Here is a 17,340-nt window from a genome sequence, read left to right on the forward strand (position 1 = left end):
TGGGCCGCTAAGTCCTCTGCCCTTCCTCTTTTCTATCCTTCCCTCCTCCAGGGTGTTTCTTGGGCTGTCTTAACAGCCCTCAGCAGGGACATAGATTGCCAACTCGGGTCAGAGCAGTGCTGCTTTGCAACCTCTGGGCTAGGTCCTGCTCCCTAACCCGACATGGACACAGCATCCCCTGCCCTCAGCAGTGCTTTATTAATAGAAACAGCATGCTCCCAGCCTGCAGGCTCAGGATCGTGGGGTGGCAAGACTGGGACTTCGTGGCCTTCTGGTTGTGGCAGTGGTGGTGGTATTGGCAGGGAAATGGAAGAAAGTGCTGGAAGTCCTTCAGTTGGCTCCAGCTAGAACCTCAAGGCCTCATGGCGTGGCTCACCAGTCCTTGGATCTGGTGCTAATCCATACCTAGTCTTTAAGAGGCTCCCAAGGTGGGTGGGTCCATTGTTGCTAGGAGCCCCAGCCTTCCCTCTCAGCCAATGTCGTCAGCAGTGAGTTGCAGTTAGCAAAACTATGAATAGGCAGTAGTTGCTCCAGCAGTGAAGGCAGCCTCAGCCTCGCGATCTTCCCTTTCCCTTCCTTCCTGGGGTTGGGGCTTGGCACAGACTCCTGCAGAAACAGTGGAAGTAGATAAGTGAGGAACTTGCCAGATACCCAGAAATGGAACTGTTGGGCACTAGTGACCAAGTTGTAAGGGTGGCTGGATGCTTTCTAATTGTTTCCCACAGTCCTGGGCTTTGGGACTATCAGCTCAGAGTTTAGCACACTGGGAAGCTACTAGGAAAGAGCCCCTGACCCAGTGACAAGCATCAGTGTCTCTGCGTAGAAGCCTAAAGGCAGCCAGGGAAGGATGTGAGGGCTCGACCCAGCCCAAGCCCCTCCTTACCTGCAGAGGCCTCATTTGCCTCGCCAGGCTGACAGGTTCAGCTTGGGGATACGGTAGCAGCTGACAAAGCCCCGCGGGTAGATATTGGCCTTGAAGATGTCCCTCGAAACGGTGGTGATACCAGTATTGTCACACACAATTCGAGACAAGGAAATCCGTTTCAGAGCCTTGCGCTGTCTCTTGGTGAAGACACCCCGTTTCTCCCACCAGAACCTACCAGGAGGTCAAAAGATTTGGGAGAAGGTTAGGAAGGAATTACTTCACGAGCATTTGTCTTGTACCGGGCACACACCATATCTCATTCAATTCCCAGAAACCTACTCCAAGAGACGTATTATTACTATTTCATAAGTGGAGAAATAGTTTCAGTGGTTAAATAAATTGCTTGGTATTAAATGCACAGTTATTTAAATGGTCAATGTCGGATTTGAAACCAAACAAAAATCACATCCAAGTAAGGAGTCCGGCATTAGTCCACAAGGTTACTGGAGGGAAACCAGATTTAATCCTTTTCTGTCTTATGGGATCTGGCAGCTCAGAACAGTACGTGACAAGCCTCTTTTGGTCTAAGGTGACTGCAGCCCTGGCAGTATCAGCCTTGCTTCCTCGCTTGGGTCAGCGTCTGTGTCTCTTAGACCCAGTTCTCCAGAGAGGAGCCTGAAACCAATCTAAAACTTTTCCCCAAGGATTCTTGCGATGCTAGTGGTTTTCTCCTCTGTTTCTGTACTGATGTCTTTTACAATGGGGTCACTTACCTGTCTCCATCTCGAGCTCTTCTGAACTGGTTCTCAAAGAGACAAGCCAGAAGAGGCCCTACACGGGCCCCTGGTAAAAGAGGTTCTGCAATGGCCCCAATCCAGATGTCAATGTTGTCAGGTGTCCCGTATAGTTTCAAGAACTTCCTTGCCAAACCGTGATTCTTCAGCACTTGGCTAAGCTGTGCCAAGTTCCGGGGCTGGGAAAGCCCACAGAAGCGCCGCCACGCATTATATCCTGGAGGAGACAGAAGCAGTTTCAATCCTAACCATCTCATTAGTTTCTGCTTCTCTCCCCAAGTCCTCCAGAGCATGGCTGTGCCATCATTTTAGACAGCAAGCTGGTCTTTGCTCTGTGCATAGTCAACGTTGGGCCAAACAAGAAGGTCCCCACTGGCACAAAGACCTGCTTGCTGTCATCTAAAATGGGAGTGGACAACCAGGCTTCATGTGCATCGGACTGAAGAGTGTATCCTAATGTAAGAAGCTGTTGTCACCAAAGCTCACAGTGTGGAGCTTCATGATACTGTTATTGAGCTCATGTGCATCAGTTAGGCATAGCACACAGAACAACAGAAGCTCTCAATCAGAATTATAGAACGAATGAAGGAGCAAGTAAATCAGCGAGTGGACAAACCAACAAATAAAAACTCATCTACTCAGAAAAGGACCACATACAATACGATGCCATTTATATAATGACAGGTCTAGAATAGTCAGACAGAAAGTAGATTAGTGGTCACTAGGCATGGTGTTCCATCCTGGTCATCCTGGCACTCTGGGAGACTGAGGCAGGAGTGTTATAAGTTTAAGCCCAAGCTTATGCGATTTAGTGATTTGGTGAGACTTTGACTCAATGAGGGAAGGAAGGAAGGAACCCACCAGGATCCCACACCAGGGCCAAAGCTATGGACAACCAAGGATGGAGATGTCTTTACATAATCTGAAGAAATACCAGCCCTGTGTCACAAACCCCATCCCCCACCTAAACAAAGGAAACCATACAGTGTCTTATTATTACGAGCTCCTTTGCGTGAACATTTCTCAGGACCCCTATAGAATCTTTGTGAATACTTTTATAGTAATATATCTGGTATATTTAATAGTGATCTGTGGGTGTCAGTTCTCTTTTAACTGGAGTTTAAACCCGGTTGTCCATCCCCAAATTTGGTGTTAGACTTGAGAAGGGCTTAGAGGAGTCTGTGAGAGCTGGTGTTAGGAATTTTCAGGAATGGCAGATAGGAGAAAAGGGAATGGAAGTCATCTTGTGGCAACTTAGAGGGCTGGCTAGTGATCTCAGGTCTCCAGCAGGGGGTGCCTACAGCTCCTTAGCTGTCAGGGAGCCCAGTGCAAGAAGAAAAGAAACTCAGGTTTCCAGAGTGCCTGCTGTGTGTCTGTCAGGTGCTTTGTTCATGGATTAGGTAACATGAAGTCCCCTAACTCCTTTATACAGGGCGAGAGGGCACCCAGCAGAAGGAAACAGCAGGGGCTCACCCCTTTTCCCTATTGATATGGAACAGCAGGAAGAAGGGAGTCAGTTTCAATTTCAGTTCAGTTTTACTACTTCCTGCTTGTGTGGCCTTGGGCAAGTTGAATTTATTTCCTTTTTGTTTGTTTGTTTTTTGGCAGAACCAGGGATTGAACTCAGGCCCTTGCGCTTGCCAGGGAAGCACTTATTCCACTGAGCCATCTCTCCGGCCCTGAATTTATTTCCTTATGTGTAAAATAGCCCTAATATCTGCATCCCAAGGTCATTGGGAGGACTGAATAGGTTGTCCCTGAAAGTGCCTGCTCCTTTTTTTTTTTTTTTTTTTTCTTTCCTGGGATGGCAGCCTTACTTTTACTCCACTAGCTACTTGACTCTGGAGAGCTTTGGACCTCTCGCAAAGAGCCAGCTTTTGTAGGCCTATAGCTTTCGCTTTCCTCCCTGGAACTTGCCCAGGAGGCGAGGAATGGAGCAGGTCTTCCCTGCTTTTCCAGTTAACTCCTTTTGGAAAGTTCTGGTCTCCTTTGTTTGCTTCCATGCCCAAGTCCTGACTCTGTGGTGAACCTAAAGCTGGAGCCCATACAGCAGTGGGAAAGAAGTGACAGGCTAGCAAGCAAGGGTTCACACGCTGCTCTGGACCACCACACATCCATTCAACAGGGCGCCCCACTATTCTCAAAGCGCCCTGAGCAGCCCAGCCCGAGCAGAAGCTAGGGGGAGAGGTGGGGAGCCAGCTCACCTGGAAGGCCGTGGTCCCGGCTGCGCTGCATGTTGAGGGCTGCCAGGTCCAGCCCGATCCTTCTCACCTGCTGAAAAAGACGGTCCCGGAGCTCATCCACTACCATGGAATCCTGACGGTTCAGCTTGGCAGGGGTAGCCATGAGGCCTCGGAGGATGGGGTCAATGCCACCTGGTGGTGGAGAATGATGGCAGCAGGGATTAGTCCCGCCTGTAGAAGCCCCTGGTGTTATCTCACACTAGCTTAGAGCTGTACAAGGCAGCTGTATAGTGTGTGTCTGGACATGGGGGAGCCAAAGCAGGGGAAGGGTCACCTCACTTCTTAACAAAGGAGCTAAAGGCCACCTCTCTGCAAGTCTACAAGAAGCCAGTCTGACACTGGTCTCTGCCCTTCTCAGGAATCCCCGCTCTGCAGGGCAGGGAGACCTCCCCACCACATCCCCTTTGCCTCTGGAAAGCCCCATCACCTTCAAACACGATTCGCCAGCTGGCAAAGAAGGCGGAGCTAAGCGGGACGTGGGCGTTGGGTGCTGAGGCCCGGTACCGGCTGTCCAAGCGGAACATGAAGGGCTGCAGCATGGTGTGGCCGAAACGGAAGGCCAGGGTAAAGACGTTGGCCACTCTCGGGTCCACGTTGGAGCAATACCCCTGATAGCGTCCCAGGGTTCTTCTGGCCCGGGCCTCGCCCAGAACCAGGGGCAGAAAGTCTCGGTAGGTGATGATCTGGGAGAGGAGACATGGAAGGCTGTTGCTGGCTTGCTTCACACAGATACTCATGCTTTCAAAGGACTGTTCAGACCGAGGAAGTCTTCACTGTTGTCACAGCAGATGTGCCAATGTTAACTTCCCAATGGGGAATGAGAAACTGCAGCCCAGAGAGGCTGAGTGCGTGGGTCGCAGTGAGTTAGATAACAGCAGAACTGGGACAGAGGCGCCTCCCTAGTTGCCTGACCTGGCTGACTTGAGCACACCCCCAAGCGAGTGCTAAGGAAGGGGTGAGCCACTTCCCCACTGCTCCCCATGTTGGCTTCTGAGTGATGTTGGGACCTGGGGCTTCCTACCTGAACCATGGCCCCTACGATCTTCCTGGCTTCATTGTACAGCTTGTCTCCACTCCAGTGGGGATTCAGGCGTCTCAGCTCAGTGGCCAGCCGGTTGTGCTCTCGCATAAAGAGGGTATGCAGGGCTGCCAGCTTGGGGGTTTCACTTGACCGGGAGTCACCTTGAAAACCCCAAGTTCCAAGTTGCCACAGCCCTTCCCAGACAGTCTTTCTATGAGGGGAAACTGAGGCCCAGGACCTGGGGAGGTGGGGTGGGCCAGGCTTTGCCTTCGAGGCCCTTCCACATCCTTGGCTGTGCGAGGACACTCACTGACTGCCACACTCCCAGTGCTGCAGCCCAGTATAGGGAGGACAGTGGAGTCCTGGGTGTGTGGAAGGCTGCAGGAAGTTACATGTCCAGTGGGGAAATAGTAACCTGGTGACCCTACAAGATGACCTGGAGCAGCTGTAGTGGGGGAAGCTGCCAACCTTGGGAATGTGATTTGGGGAGGCACTGTGTGTGTGTGTGCTCTTCCGAGGACTGGGCCTTCCCATCTTTGGATTTGCTGTCACACTCCTCTCCCCCAAGAGCCAGAGGGAGGGAGAAGAAGAGGGAGGCATGAACAGACCATTTCTGTACCTGGCCCTTTCCAACAGATAGGCAGGAAAGGTGAGTTCTGTCACCTGGCTTCTCCCCAAGCCCCTTCTCAGGATCTCGTTCAGACCACGCTTCAGGGAACCCTCATGAACAAGCTTGCTGGTCTTGCTGGGACTCAGTGACATCTAGTCTTTACTGTGCACAGCTGGAGCTGCTTGCCTTGAGGAAAGCAGGGGCCAGAGCAGACAGAGCAGAGGCCCCAGAGCTACACTAACTCCACAGGGGCCCTTCCCTCTAAGACTCTGTACTCTTCGTACATGTTCCTTATCTTTCCTGAGTCTCAGTTGTCCATAAAGGATGATAGTAATTCCTATCCTTCAGGGCTGCGCTGAGGTTTAGGGACGGCCCATTCAAGTGTCTTCATTAATTGGAAATGATTACCACTGTCATATTCCCATACGTGGGGGCAAAAGACTTCAAGGAGAGTTTATATTATGCATCTAGAAGACGGTACCACATATCACTGAGTTGGGGGTGGGTAAGAAAAGGGAGCCTGGAAAAGAAAACAACCTAGGGGTTATTTAATTATCTGAAACCAAAGCTGCTTTCAGATAATTAAAGGGGTTGTTGCTGTGTAAGGAGAGACCATCTCTGAGGTGCTAGAAGTGTCTTAAAATATTGAATTCAAGTAAGGGGGCTGCTTCTCCCAGCCAGCAGAGTGGCCTGGGGATGGTGAGCAGTCCCCCCTCACTAAGGATAGTCAAGCAGGGACCGCTGATCACACACAGTGGATTGGCAAAGGGATTTCTCACAACTTACTGGCTCTCTGATGACTCTGCCCAGATGGATGCCTCTGGTGTGCCTACTACTGAGGTCCTAAACTATCTCCCCTCACCGCATCCCACCATGGCTTCCCCAGCCCAGGAAGTCACTGGAACCCCTCAGGTCTGACCTGCTAGGAAGCAGGGGATGCGTGCAGAACGGTTGGTGAGGAGACAGGGGTCATCATGCATATTGGCAAAGGGCAGCAGGGCCCGGCCGTTGTCCTGGAAGCGCTGGTTGACAGCCAGCAGCCCCAGGTAGTTGGTGCGGTTGCGGAGCTGCAGGGCAAGAGAGACCTCACTGCCGTACACCATGCTGGCATCCACGAAGGAGGTGAGTGCGTTGATCTGGTTGCGGACGTTGATCCTGTTTTGGGGGCATGATGGTGCCGAGCGGAAGAAGGGGATGCAGTCACGCTGGTTCTTAATGCGGGGGTCATTGGGTGGAATCTGAGGTGGAAGAGGAGACCTCCCTTGGGTCATCTCCCACTTCCCTCAAAAGCTTGCTCAAAAGACCTCTTCCAGAAAGCCTTCTCTGACTCACCTGGACCCACACTGTTCATGCCTTGGGTCTGAGTGTCCTTACCATTTTGTATCATAGAGTCACAAAAGATTAGAAATGGATGAAACTTTGAAACAAGCTACAACTTCATCTTATAGGCAGGGAAACCCCGAGAAGAGACACAGCTTGACAAACAATCCCTAAGCTCCTTTCTTTCTGGGTGCTTTAGAGACCAAGAAGGTCAATGAACCCAGTACAGGTGGCAGGAAACAGCCAGTTCAGTAAAGACAGACACAGGCATACAGAGCTAAGTCACCCCCAGTGAAGTGGCATTTGCTGTGTTTGATACAAAAGCCAGATGCTAACAGTACACTAGGAAGGTCTAGAAGCTCTGCTGAGGAGGGGCTCTTGTGCCAGTGCCTGAGGAAGGGCCGAAGTGGCAATAGGGAGGGGCCAGCCAAAGGCCCTCACACATCATCACTCCTGAGTGTGATCTGGCTCCTGTAGATGAGTGGGTGACAGTGTCTGCCCCTGCATCCCCAGCAGAGCCTCCAGTCCCTGGAGCCTGTCGTTTCTTGCCTAGTGTCCCATGCCATGCTTGTTTCCAGCAGGACAGTGCTCTGCTCACAGCCCAACCCCAGAAGTTGGTGAGATCTGCAGGGACCTTGGACCTCCTTGAGGAGAGAAAGTGATCCTACAGTCTTCCAGAAGTAGGCGCCCAGGGCTCCCGCCCTGGGGACCAGATCCACAGCTCAATGCTGTCTCTACAGCTTCCCCTCCATGAAGCTCCACCTGAGCTTCTAGTTCATCCCTTCCCTTCCTTAGGATGTGCAGCAGCAGGAGCTGTGCACAGTTGCACCCTGGGTCTCTGGATTATGCCCCAGCTCCACAGATGGCTCCTCGAGACAGCCTCAGTCTCCCCTGTCCCCATCTGTCACACTCTGCCTTGGCTAGAAGCCACCCTGGGGGCCTGGAAAGTTGGCAGCTGAGATACCTTGATAGGGAAGCAGGGCGGCAGCTGGGCACAGGTCTTCTCACAGTCCACGCTTGCAGTGAAAGCCACTCTGGCTGGGGATTCTGGGGAAAAGTCCAGGTCATGGTCGATGAACTGGCCCCACTGCATGAACATGAGGGCCCGGCCACGGTCAGAGGTCAGCCTCTTTCTGGGGAAGCGCACAATCTGGTTGGAGACAGCCCGGACCTGGTGGAGAAATGAAGCCAGGGGTGGGCCTGGGCCTTGGGTTGATGCTAGAGCCAACCCAAGACTGGGGGTGGAGGTGCGGGGAGGCAGCTCCCCCTGCTGGAGTGGCCAGAGTCTCTCCTCTTCTGCCTTTCCCTCTGTTCTCTTTTGTCCCTGGAGATGCAGCCTCTACCACTGTGGCTGTCATTTCTAGAAGGATGGCCTCTGGCCTGACTCCTGAGGCATCCAGCAGCAAAGAGGAGAGGGACTCATATGGCTGACTTGGGCCCTGTGAGGTCTTCCAGAGAAGTGAGTAGATCAAATGGATACATTAATGTGTAGACCAACAGATAATAGGAATGATTCACAGATGCATGGACTCGTTGCAAGGTGTTGGATAACAAAGAGAGAACTGGATAGATGGAAGGGGCCATGGAAGAAAAATAACAAGTAGCTATTGTTAGGTGGGTAGATGCCTAATTGTTATATTGGCATATAAACAAAAAAAAATCAATAAATGTGAAATCATATAGATCAATAGGTATAGCCAAATTAAGATGTATTGACAGCAATCCTCTCAGAAAACAAACAAGCAGACAAACAGCCCAATACTACAACAGCTAGCATTAAGAGATCATGTCCTGTGTGGTTCTTCAGACTCATTACTTTGTTATTCACACCAGCTCTATGAGCCCTCTGGAGATAGGGAAACTGACTCAGCTGGCTGGTAGGGGAGCTTGGGGTGAATCTGCCCGGCTGCCTTCAGGTTCTTTTACTCCCTGTATTTGAAGAAGATCAAGCTTCTTGAGGCCTCCTCACCCCAACTCACAAGAGGGAGGAGGAAGCCATTGCGCCTTTTGCCAGGGGTCCAACCAAAGGGGAGCGACCGCCCGTCCTCATACTCAGCCGGCAGCCAGCGAGCCAGGGCCTGGTTGGAGGCCCCGAGCCAGGGTCTCTTCCTGTGGCAGGAGTGGGTGGGGGTTAGCAGGGTGTGAGGCCTGGAGGGAGGGGTGGGGAGGGGAGCAGGGTCCCTGGGCGAGGGCAGCCCTGGCACCCACCTGTTGTTGCATCTCCCCGTGATGGTGCGGTACTTGTTGCTACACTTCTCAGCCTGGCCTAGGAGAGCACAGCCACTGGCCTGGGACAGCAGGTGCAGCTGGGGGTCCGTGAGTGCATCTGCAGGGCCAGGTGTACCGGTCTGAGTGCAGGGTCTTGGTCCCTTTCTGGACTGGCCCTTGGCAACCTTTGCCATCTTGTTCCCCTCTCTCCTCCCGACACTCCATGGCCGTGCACCCCACCTCCCCCACTCCTGGCTTTCTTTCACTCTCAGGATAAGTGGAGAGCATAGTACCAGTGACATTGAAGGGCCTGGATCCCCTGGGTTGCAGCTTCTCTTCCAGGAGCCCTAAGGCCACATGCATATAGTCAGCAGCCTGAACAACAGTCCTGGTGGCTGCAACTGGTTGCTTGAAGAAGGACAGGAGGTCCATGGGGCTGGCTGAGCCACTGCGAAGACGCTGCTTGATGCTGCTCAGAGGGGGAGGGGGGAAGACTGAAGGAAGGGTGCAGTCCCACCCCTCAGAGCCCCACTGCAGGGAGTAAACAGTTGGAAGTAGGAAGACTGTGGTCGTAGAGAAGGGAGGTTCCAAGATGCCCAGGGTGTTGGGTGATAAGATGACATTGTTGGGCCCATCCCCTCCCTGGCGCTCCCAGGCCTGGCCCACCTCTTCTGGGTCTGGTTGTAAGCAGTATCCACCAGCAGCTTGGCCTCTGCTATGCAGTCCTGAAGGACTGAGGTCTCCACTGCCCCAAGGGTGACTGTTTAGAGGGAGAGGATTCGGAGTCCAAAGGACCCACAGACCCCCACATCCGAGTGTTTCCCTCCACTTCCTTTCCCTCAGGCCCACCCTCCTCCTCGGCTCTTCAAGGGGCTATTACCTGGGACAGTGCCCTCACAGGGCTGGGTGAGGAGGAGTGTGGCTAGGACTCCTGCCAGGGCCAGGAGCAGCTGCATCTCTGCGTGAGACCTCTGACTCCACAGGTGGGTCCCCTAAAACCTTCCACCCAGAGGCCCCCCAGCTCACTAGCCACCTCTTCCTGCTTCTCTCTGGAAGTAGCTGAGAGAAAACTTTTATATCCCCTCCTGGCGGGCAAGGGCTGCCCTGGGCCCCAGAAGCCCAACCCCTGAGGCGGAGCTCTGGAGCAGCCCTCTGATCTTTAGGGGGGTTGAGAGATGAAACGCCTTGCCCCCAAACCCTGGTCCCTTACCAGCCTGGAGACATTCATCCCCTTCACCCTCTTGCTCCACCTCCACTCCATTCAACCTCCTACTGTTGAGTCTGTCTTCCTCCCAGGGCGTAAAGCAGTGCCCAGGACATAGGCACCACCTGATGAATCTTGCAGGAGGACTGGGGAGCAGTGTGCCTTGGAACAGGGTCGTGTTTGGCCCCAGCCCCCACTAAGGATGTGGCTGGGCCTCTGTTTCCACATCCCTAAGGCAGGAGTTGGGTCAGATGACTGGAAAGCCTCTCCTTCTTTACCAGCCAGAAACTCCTCTGCCTTCCGATTGTCTCTTCCGGTGCCCAGTGTAGGACTTGGGTTTGGTACCCAAATGTTTGGTACTCAGAAAACATTTGTCAATTGAATGAATAATCTAGGGTCAATGATTGGCCTGGTCTCTCGGCCTCCTCAGCCCATTCTGAGGTGCCAGGGACGATAAAGGGGTGGCTGAGGCAGATCCAGGCAGTGAAATATTCCCCCCCCCCCGCCCGGGAATACTCAGCAGAGCCTGATAGCAGAGTCCCCTAGAGCTTTATTCTTCCCAGGTATCCTCAATACACAGTAGTGACAGTTCGATTCTGAGGCAGGTGCTGAAGTCAGAGGTCTTCTGGGCATGGCTGGAGGTTGCTTGCTGCAATGGACTCAGACCAAGCTGAGTTTTGATCCAGCCATGCCTCTATCAGTGTGACCCCAAGGGAGCCCCGCTCCCTGCCATCCACATGGAAGGCACCACAGGCAGCCTATGTGCAGGTCCACCTTTCTCACACTGCCTGCTACCTTTCCTCAGAGGCCCATCCCCCGCCCATCTGGAGGGTTCACCTCTGCAGCCTGCCCACCGCTGCACCCACAGCTGCGCCCACGGCTGCACCTACAGCTGTGCCATCACTGCCCCATGCCATCCCCCCTCTTCTGGTGGATGTACCTTTTCCTCCCTCAGTGTAGGCCAGTACTGCTTCAGAGCCCCACAGGGCTGCCTGCCCCTCCTCCTAGACCCTGAACCGGTTCCTTTTCGGCTGGACCAGCACCCTCCTCCACCCCTCCTCCCTCAGCAACGCTCCAGCCCCGACAGTTGCTCCCCACAGTTGCTGCTTTGCTTTAGCAACCCTTTCACAAGCCCCCGTTGATGGCCAGGCCACCCGATCTTATCTCTCGTCTTCAGCAGAGGCTCCTGCCCTGCAACAAGAGCTTTCTTTCACTCTGAAGGTGGTGAAAGTGTACCCAGTTCCTTGCTGACCCACTGTGTGACTCTGGGTAAATCCTGCCTCCTCCAGCTGTTTCCAAAGCTGTGGGATAGGATGGTGATCCTCACCAGATACTTTTTTTTTTGTGGTACAGGGGATCAAACTTAGGACCTTGTACTTGCCAGACAGGCACTTATGCTGCTGAGCGATAGCTCCAGCGAAAGAGAGATTTTTGAATGGCAGCATGCGCCCTACAGTGGAGCTCGCTGAGGTGTATGTGGCACAGGCCACGCTCTTTCTAGGGTGCCTGCTCTTGGAGTGAGCCTTGCTGTCCACCATAGCGGCCTCTGCTTCTTCAGCAACAGTGAAGGGTTCTGTCACAGCTGGGGGCTGCCATGGGTCACAGGGACCACAGCCTGAGACTGAACCCTGAGTGCTAGACTCAGCCCTTCCTGCCACGTTGGCCCATGTCTTAGGGATCTGGGCCCCCTGATTGCTCATGGTGGTGGTGAGAGGCAAGAAGATGGGAAGGGATCGTAGAACAGCCCTGCACAGCCAGACTGGAGGTCAGGCCTGGGGTGCTGCTGGGGCTGGGCCTACACACCTGCAGAGGTTCAGGCAGGGAGGCTAAAGGAGCAGAAACTGTTGGGGGTCAGAGGACAGATGCTGCTCATTCTATGCCCTCCCAAGTGACCCTTCTCCTAGAACCTGACACCTCAACCCGCCACCTACAAGCGCCAGCCTTTCCTCTTGGCTCCCTGTGGGAAGCCATCTCTGATCTGCCCCACAGACAAGGCCAAACCCTAATCCAGGCAGTCACACCCAGGAGCCTGTCCCTGATCCCAGCAACCCTAATTCCTCAGCCTTGGGGCCACCTCCTCCCTGGTAGCAGAGGGCTGTCCTGTCTACTTGGGGAATGGTTGGAGGAGTGGATGTGAAACCCTGCCACAGTGGCTGACACGCAGTGGACACACAGCAGCGCTGTTGAGGAGCCTTGTCTCCTTTCAAGCTCCCCTGAGACCATCCCTGAAGGGCAGCCACCACCATCAGCCTGAAGGCGGGGGCAGTGAGCACAGAGCCTTCTGGGCTGGGTGCCTGGAGGAGGCTTCGGAAGATCACCACGGGTCTGTGGCTCTGTGGTCTGTGACTCTGTGGGCCCAGGATGTGAAAATCAAGAGGAAGCGCAGAGGCAGGGCTGCTCCAGCCTGGGCGCCCGCCACAGCCTTCGCCAGGCAGCAGGCCCGATGGGTGGGGTCCTATCATTCCCGGTGCCTTTGACATCTGTATGGTGTAGGCAACGACACACGGACCAAGAAAAGGGTGTGAGCGGGGGAACCATCTCCTCTTTCCTTTGCCCGTGGACTTTTTCTTGGGCCCACAAGGGCCTCATTGGAGAGGTTTTCCTTAGGATTTAATTTTGCTCATGGCAATCAAGAGTATCAGACTTTTTCTTTCAGTATTAAGGATGAAACCCAGGACCTCACACATCCCTGGCAAGTCCTCTTTCACAGAGCTGCGTTTTCCAGTGCCATTCTACCTTTTTGTGGTGGTGGTGGGGTACCAGGGATCGAACTCAGGACCCTGCGCCTGTCAGGTAGGCTCTTATGCCACTGAGCCATCTCCCAGGCCTGCCACTCTACTTTTTAATGTATTGTCTTGCTATGTAGTCTAGGCTGAACCTTCTTGCCTCAGCCTCCTGAGCAGCTGGGGTTACTATGGGTTACTGTCTAGCCTGGCTCAGGTTTCTTTTTGATGCTCCCCTCTTCCACATAACAGAGCATTTTTAATGATACTCATTAAATGAAACAACTAATAGCAATGACCAGAAATACATGAAAGTTCTTTTTTATTCAACTTTGTATATATAATCATAACAATAAAGAAATAAAAATAAAATATTTTACCATGCATAAAAGGAAAAGAACAACTGATTAGTGCTTTTTAAATTGCATGAATGAGGGCTGGTGAGATAGCTTAGTGGTCTAAAGCACCTACTTAGAACAAGCTTGGCAAAGCACAGGGACCACGGTTCAATCCCCCAGAACCACATACCAGCCCGCCCTGCCCCCAGGTGGGCTGAGCTGGTCACACACACACACACACACACACACACACACACACAAATTAAAAAAAAATAAATAAATTGCATGAATGAGGCCAGTGCTTGGAAGGCTGAGTCAGGAGGATCACCACGAGTTCAAGGCCAGCCTTGGCTACATAATGTATTCAAACCCAGCCTGAACTACACAGACAGACTCTGTCTCAAAAAAAAGCATGAATGCATATTAAATAATGTATATATAGATGGTTTAACTATTGTTAACAGTCTCTATTTTCTTGATTTGTTCATTAGATTTATTTATTTGTTTAGTACAGGTTCTACAGGGTCTCACTACACAGATAGGACTCATAGTGATCCTCAGCCTTCCAAGCATCGGGATTACAGGCTCACACCACCATCCTCAGTTTCAGTCACCCTCTCAGAAGGCCCCAGGGGTGAGGCTGGCACAGCACACTGGGAATCGAACCCCGGTCCCTGCACCTGCCTAAGCAGGCACTTTAGTTTGCTGAGCTATCTGGCCAACCCTGTTCATAAGTTTTAAAATGAACAATCAAAACATTAAGAAAAACAGTGAGTTCAACCTTTGAGAGATGAATGGAAGTCAGTAAAATATTTCATGTGTGAAACAAAATTTGCATTTAAAAGTACTTAACAATTGGCACAGTTTGCACTTGTTTTAAATTTTAAACACAGAACTCCAGCAGTCATGTGAAAGGACAGAATTGAAGAAATAGAGTTCTGTCTATTTGTCTCTACAGTCGCCACACTACCACAGTTTATAGCGAGTCAGCTGCTTAAAAGGCAAGACTGTTGTTTAAAGACGAGGTACTATACCAAAGCCTGTGAACCTTATTCTGAATTATCAGCACTGGTGTCATGCAGGCCCTTAGCGAAGGGAATCACTGATTTACTAGGCATTTTCTTAATGAACTTCAACATAGGACACAGTGTTCAGTAAAGAGTAAGAAATTAAAACGCAGTAACTTGAAGTTGACATGCTCAAGGGTAACTGCAGTGACTGTTTAGACTATAGACCAACACCAGATGTCTTCAGGAAGGAGAGGCTATCGCTGCTACTGTTTAGAATTGCTGCTGTGTGGTCATGGTGAGTGGTAAGAACCCCTTGTAGACTCTGCTCCCTTTATTTTCTGCATGAAGAGGAACAGCTTTCCTTGCTCTGTCCTTGGTACTGGTTTTGCCACTTCTTAATTGTTAAATGACAAGCCAGGAGGCTTTCAAGTCCTTCCATCACCTCCCTGTCTCTGTACATTGTGGGTCCCTGGGAACGAGGGAGCCACTGGGCTTGAGGGGTGCTGGTCTTGTGGACTGAAACCCCTACAAACTGGGAGCTAAATAAACCTTTCCTCCTTCAACTTTGGGTGTTGGGTATTTTGCCTCAGCAATGAGAAAAGTAACCGGGACAGGGTCTGTGCATAGTGTCCTTTTAGTAGCAACCAGGGAATCCTCGCTTATTCCCCAGCTTCCCAGATCCTGCAGGGACTCTTCATTCTCTACCTTCCCTCCTCCTCCCCACCAACCACCCTCCGGCCTTGATCTCTCTGGGTTTGTCTGGCTCTGGGTTTGGGTGCTCAGAATGGTACACAGGACTGGGGGTGTGTTAGACAAGTGCCCTAGCACTGGGCTGCATCCCTAGCCATTCCTGGAGTTTTCTGATGCGCTGTCTTCCCTGTCACCTCTGGGTCCTTGTGCATGTCCCTTGCCTTGCTAACTTATCTTCTCACTGGAGCTGAGCCAACACCTCCTCCAGGAGCCTTTCCTGTTCACCCCCAAATAACATCTCATTTAGATGCCTCCCCTCTGCTGATGTGTCCCACAGCACGTGCTGTACTGCACTGGGGCGGCCCTGTTACTGTGTTCACCCCCAGGACACCACATCTGATTTTGTGTAACCAACACCGAGCCCAGGGGTGAACTTAAGCCAGTGCTCAGAAATGTGTGGTATCCTGTTTAATTCCAGTAACTCACATGTACTTTTCCATTTGGAAAGGGAGGTCATGAGCCTTGGCCAGGTCTTCCTGCCCTTGTTCTTGCTGTTCCTTTCCTAGAACTTAGCATCATATAGCTCTGTGTGTCTACACCCCCCAAGTCTTCCCCCTGCCTCCCCTTGCCAACTTGAAACCTCAAGCTTCTGTAACCACTTTCACAAAAACTGTCCAAAGCCCTGGTGGAGCAGCCAACCACAGGCCTGATTGGATCTCTTTATCTCTTCTGCTCCAACTGCCTCTGTCAAGACAGCTGCCCAGACAGCTCAGGGCCTGGCAGGTCTACCTCTGACCCCAAGAGTTCCTAGGAAAGGGGTCTGGGGGCTGTGCTCTTAGATGAGAACATGAAGGTGCTCAAGAAGAAGGGCACTGCCTCTGCCACATGCTGAGACCACGTGGGTGCACATGTGTCTGTATCCGTGTGTACGTGTATGCGCCAGAGCCCAGGAGTCCCCTGACAGGAGCCGCTCTGAGTCTTCTGCCTGAAGCTGGAGAGAGCTGTCCTGGGAAGCAAGCATCACTCCTGCTTGGGCACCCTTGAGCAAGAACTTGACCTTTCTGATGTGCTGACCAAGTCACCAAAGAGCAGCGAGGCTTAGCGGGCAGGAGAGCTTGAGGATGAGAGGTTGAGAGGTGTGCAGGTCTGGGGATGGGGGTGGGGTTCAGTGGAGGGCAAGCACCTCTCCTCTCCCACCTCCCTTCTGCCTTGGCCTCATGTGAGAGCATTTCAGGATGGGTCAGAGAAGAGTGTAGGCTGGTTTGTTAGGCAAAGTTAAAAAGTAAGAGGAAATGCGACAAAATTTAAAATGAGGGAGCTGCAGGGAGCACTGCTCTGATGGAGAGAATCAAACTGAAAGTTGAAGGCAGGGAAAGAGGAATAAAAAGAATAAAGATACCTTATATATTTGTGCCTACTGCCCATGACCAATGTAGTCAGTATCTACTACAATCACATACTTATAGAAAATAGAAGAAGGGCCAGTCAGATAGCTCAGTGGATTAAAGTGCCTGCTTAGGCAGACACAAAGACTGGGGTTCGATCCCCAGCCTGCCTTGCCAGCCTCGCCCCTGGGGTGTGCTGAGATGGTGATTGAGACTGGGCGTGGTGGTGCGGGACTGTAATCCCAGCGCTTGGGAGGCTGAAAACAGGAGGATCACTACGAGTCCAATCTACGTAGTGAGACCCTGTAAACACTCTAATGAATACGAGAGAGAGAGAGAGAGAGAGAGAGAGAGAGAGAGAGAGAGGAAGAAAGAAGAAAAAAAGAAAGAAAGAAAGAAAGAAAGAAAGAAAGAAAGAAAGAAAGAAAGAAAGAAAGAAGAGAAAGGAAAGAAAGGGAAAGGAAAGGAAAGGAAAAGAAAGGAAAGGACCAGTTTTTAAGGGGTTGGAGTGGGATAAGATCTAGATGATCATTATCTCAGTTCTGGGTTTGTAAGAGGCCTTCAGGGAAAGTCCTTGGGGGCAAGATCAGTTTTGTGGCAGCTCTGCTGGAGTCCAAGAGGACTGTGAGTTTAGGGACCTGCTGGAGACATCTGGGGGATTCGCTGGTAATTCATTGTCCTTGCAAATTTCTTATCTAAGTGTCCTCAGTCTTAAAGGGAGGTGAATTAGGTTATGTAAACTTCGGGGTAATCGGCCCTGTGCTATCAGCTCTCACACAGATGCTTCCTAAATGTAGAACACTGTGTGCAGAGCTCAGCAGGGATCTGACCTGAACTTTTAAGTAATAAAGGAGACAGGTACAAAATGAAGGCCCAGGTTTGTTCTGCTTTCAGTTATGCACGGGGCATCTGTAGGCCCAGGTAACAGT

At 51.9% G+C, this 17,340-nt stretch overlaps 1 protein-coding gene across 1 annotated transcript; it reads right to left on the minus strand.

Moving 5' to 3' along the window:
- Window positions 1-176: 176 nt before the first annotated feature.
- On the minus strand, window positions 177-10,018 carry Epx (eosinophil peroxidase). Its single transcript, XM_004645261.2, has 13 exons — window positions 9,942-10,018; window positions 9,728-9,821; window positions 9,355-9,530; window positions 9,062-9,179; window positions 8,833-8,962; window positions 7,818-8,024; window positions 6,453-6,771; window positions 4,924-5,084; window positions 4,330-4,585; window positions 3,864-4,034; window positions 1,639-1,876; window positions 884-1,096; window positions 177-606 (listed from the first exon to the last, which is right to left on the minus strand). Exons 1-12 carry the CDS (start codon window positions 10,015-10,017, stop codon window positions 895-897), a joined length of 2,148 nt encoding a protein of 715 aa, XP_004645318.1. The 5' UTR covers window position 10,018; the 3' UTR covers window positions 177-606; window positions 884-894.
- Between the last annotated feature and the right edge of the window lie 7,322 nt (window positions 10,019-17,340).

Source organism: Octodon degus, unplaced genomic scaffold, assembly GCF_000260255.1.
Source record: "Octodon degus isolate 3935 unplaced genomic scaffold, OctDeg1.0 scaffold00222, whole genome shotgun sequence".
Classification (NCBI taxonomy): Eukaryota; Metazoa; Chordata; class Mammalia; order Rodentia; family Octodontidae; genus Octodon; species Octodon degus.

Coding starts and splice junctions, on each gene's coding strand:
- Epx (XM_004645261.2), bottom strand. CDS start 10,017: ATGCAGCTGCTCCTGGCCCTGGCAGGAGTCCTAGCCACACTCCTCCTC. Junction 5,085..6,452: donor CATCCCCTGCTTCCTAGCAG/GTCAGACCTGAG, acceptor GGGGTTTTCAAG/GTGACTCCCGGTCAAGTGAA. Junction 1,097..1,638: donor AGAGCTCGAGATGGAGACAG/GTAAGTGACCCC, acceptor ACCTCCTGGTAG/GTTCTGGTGGGAGAAACGGG.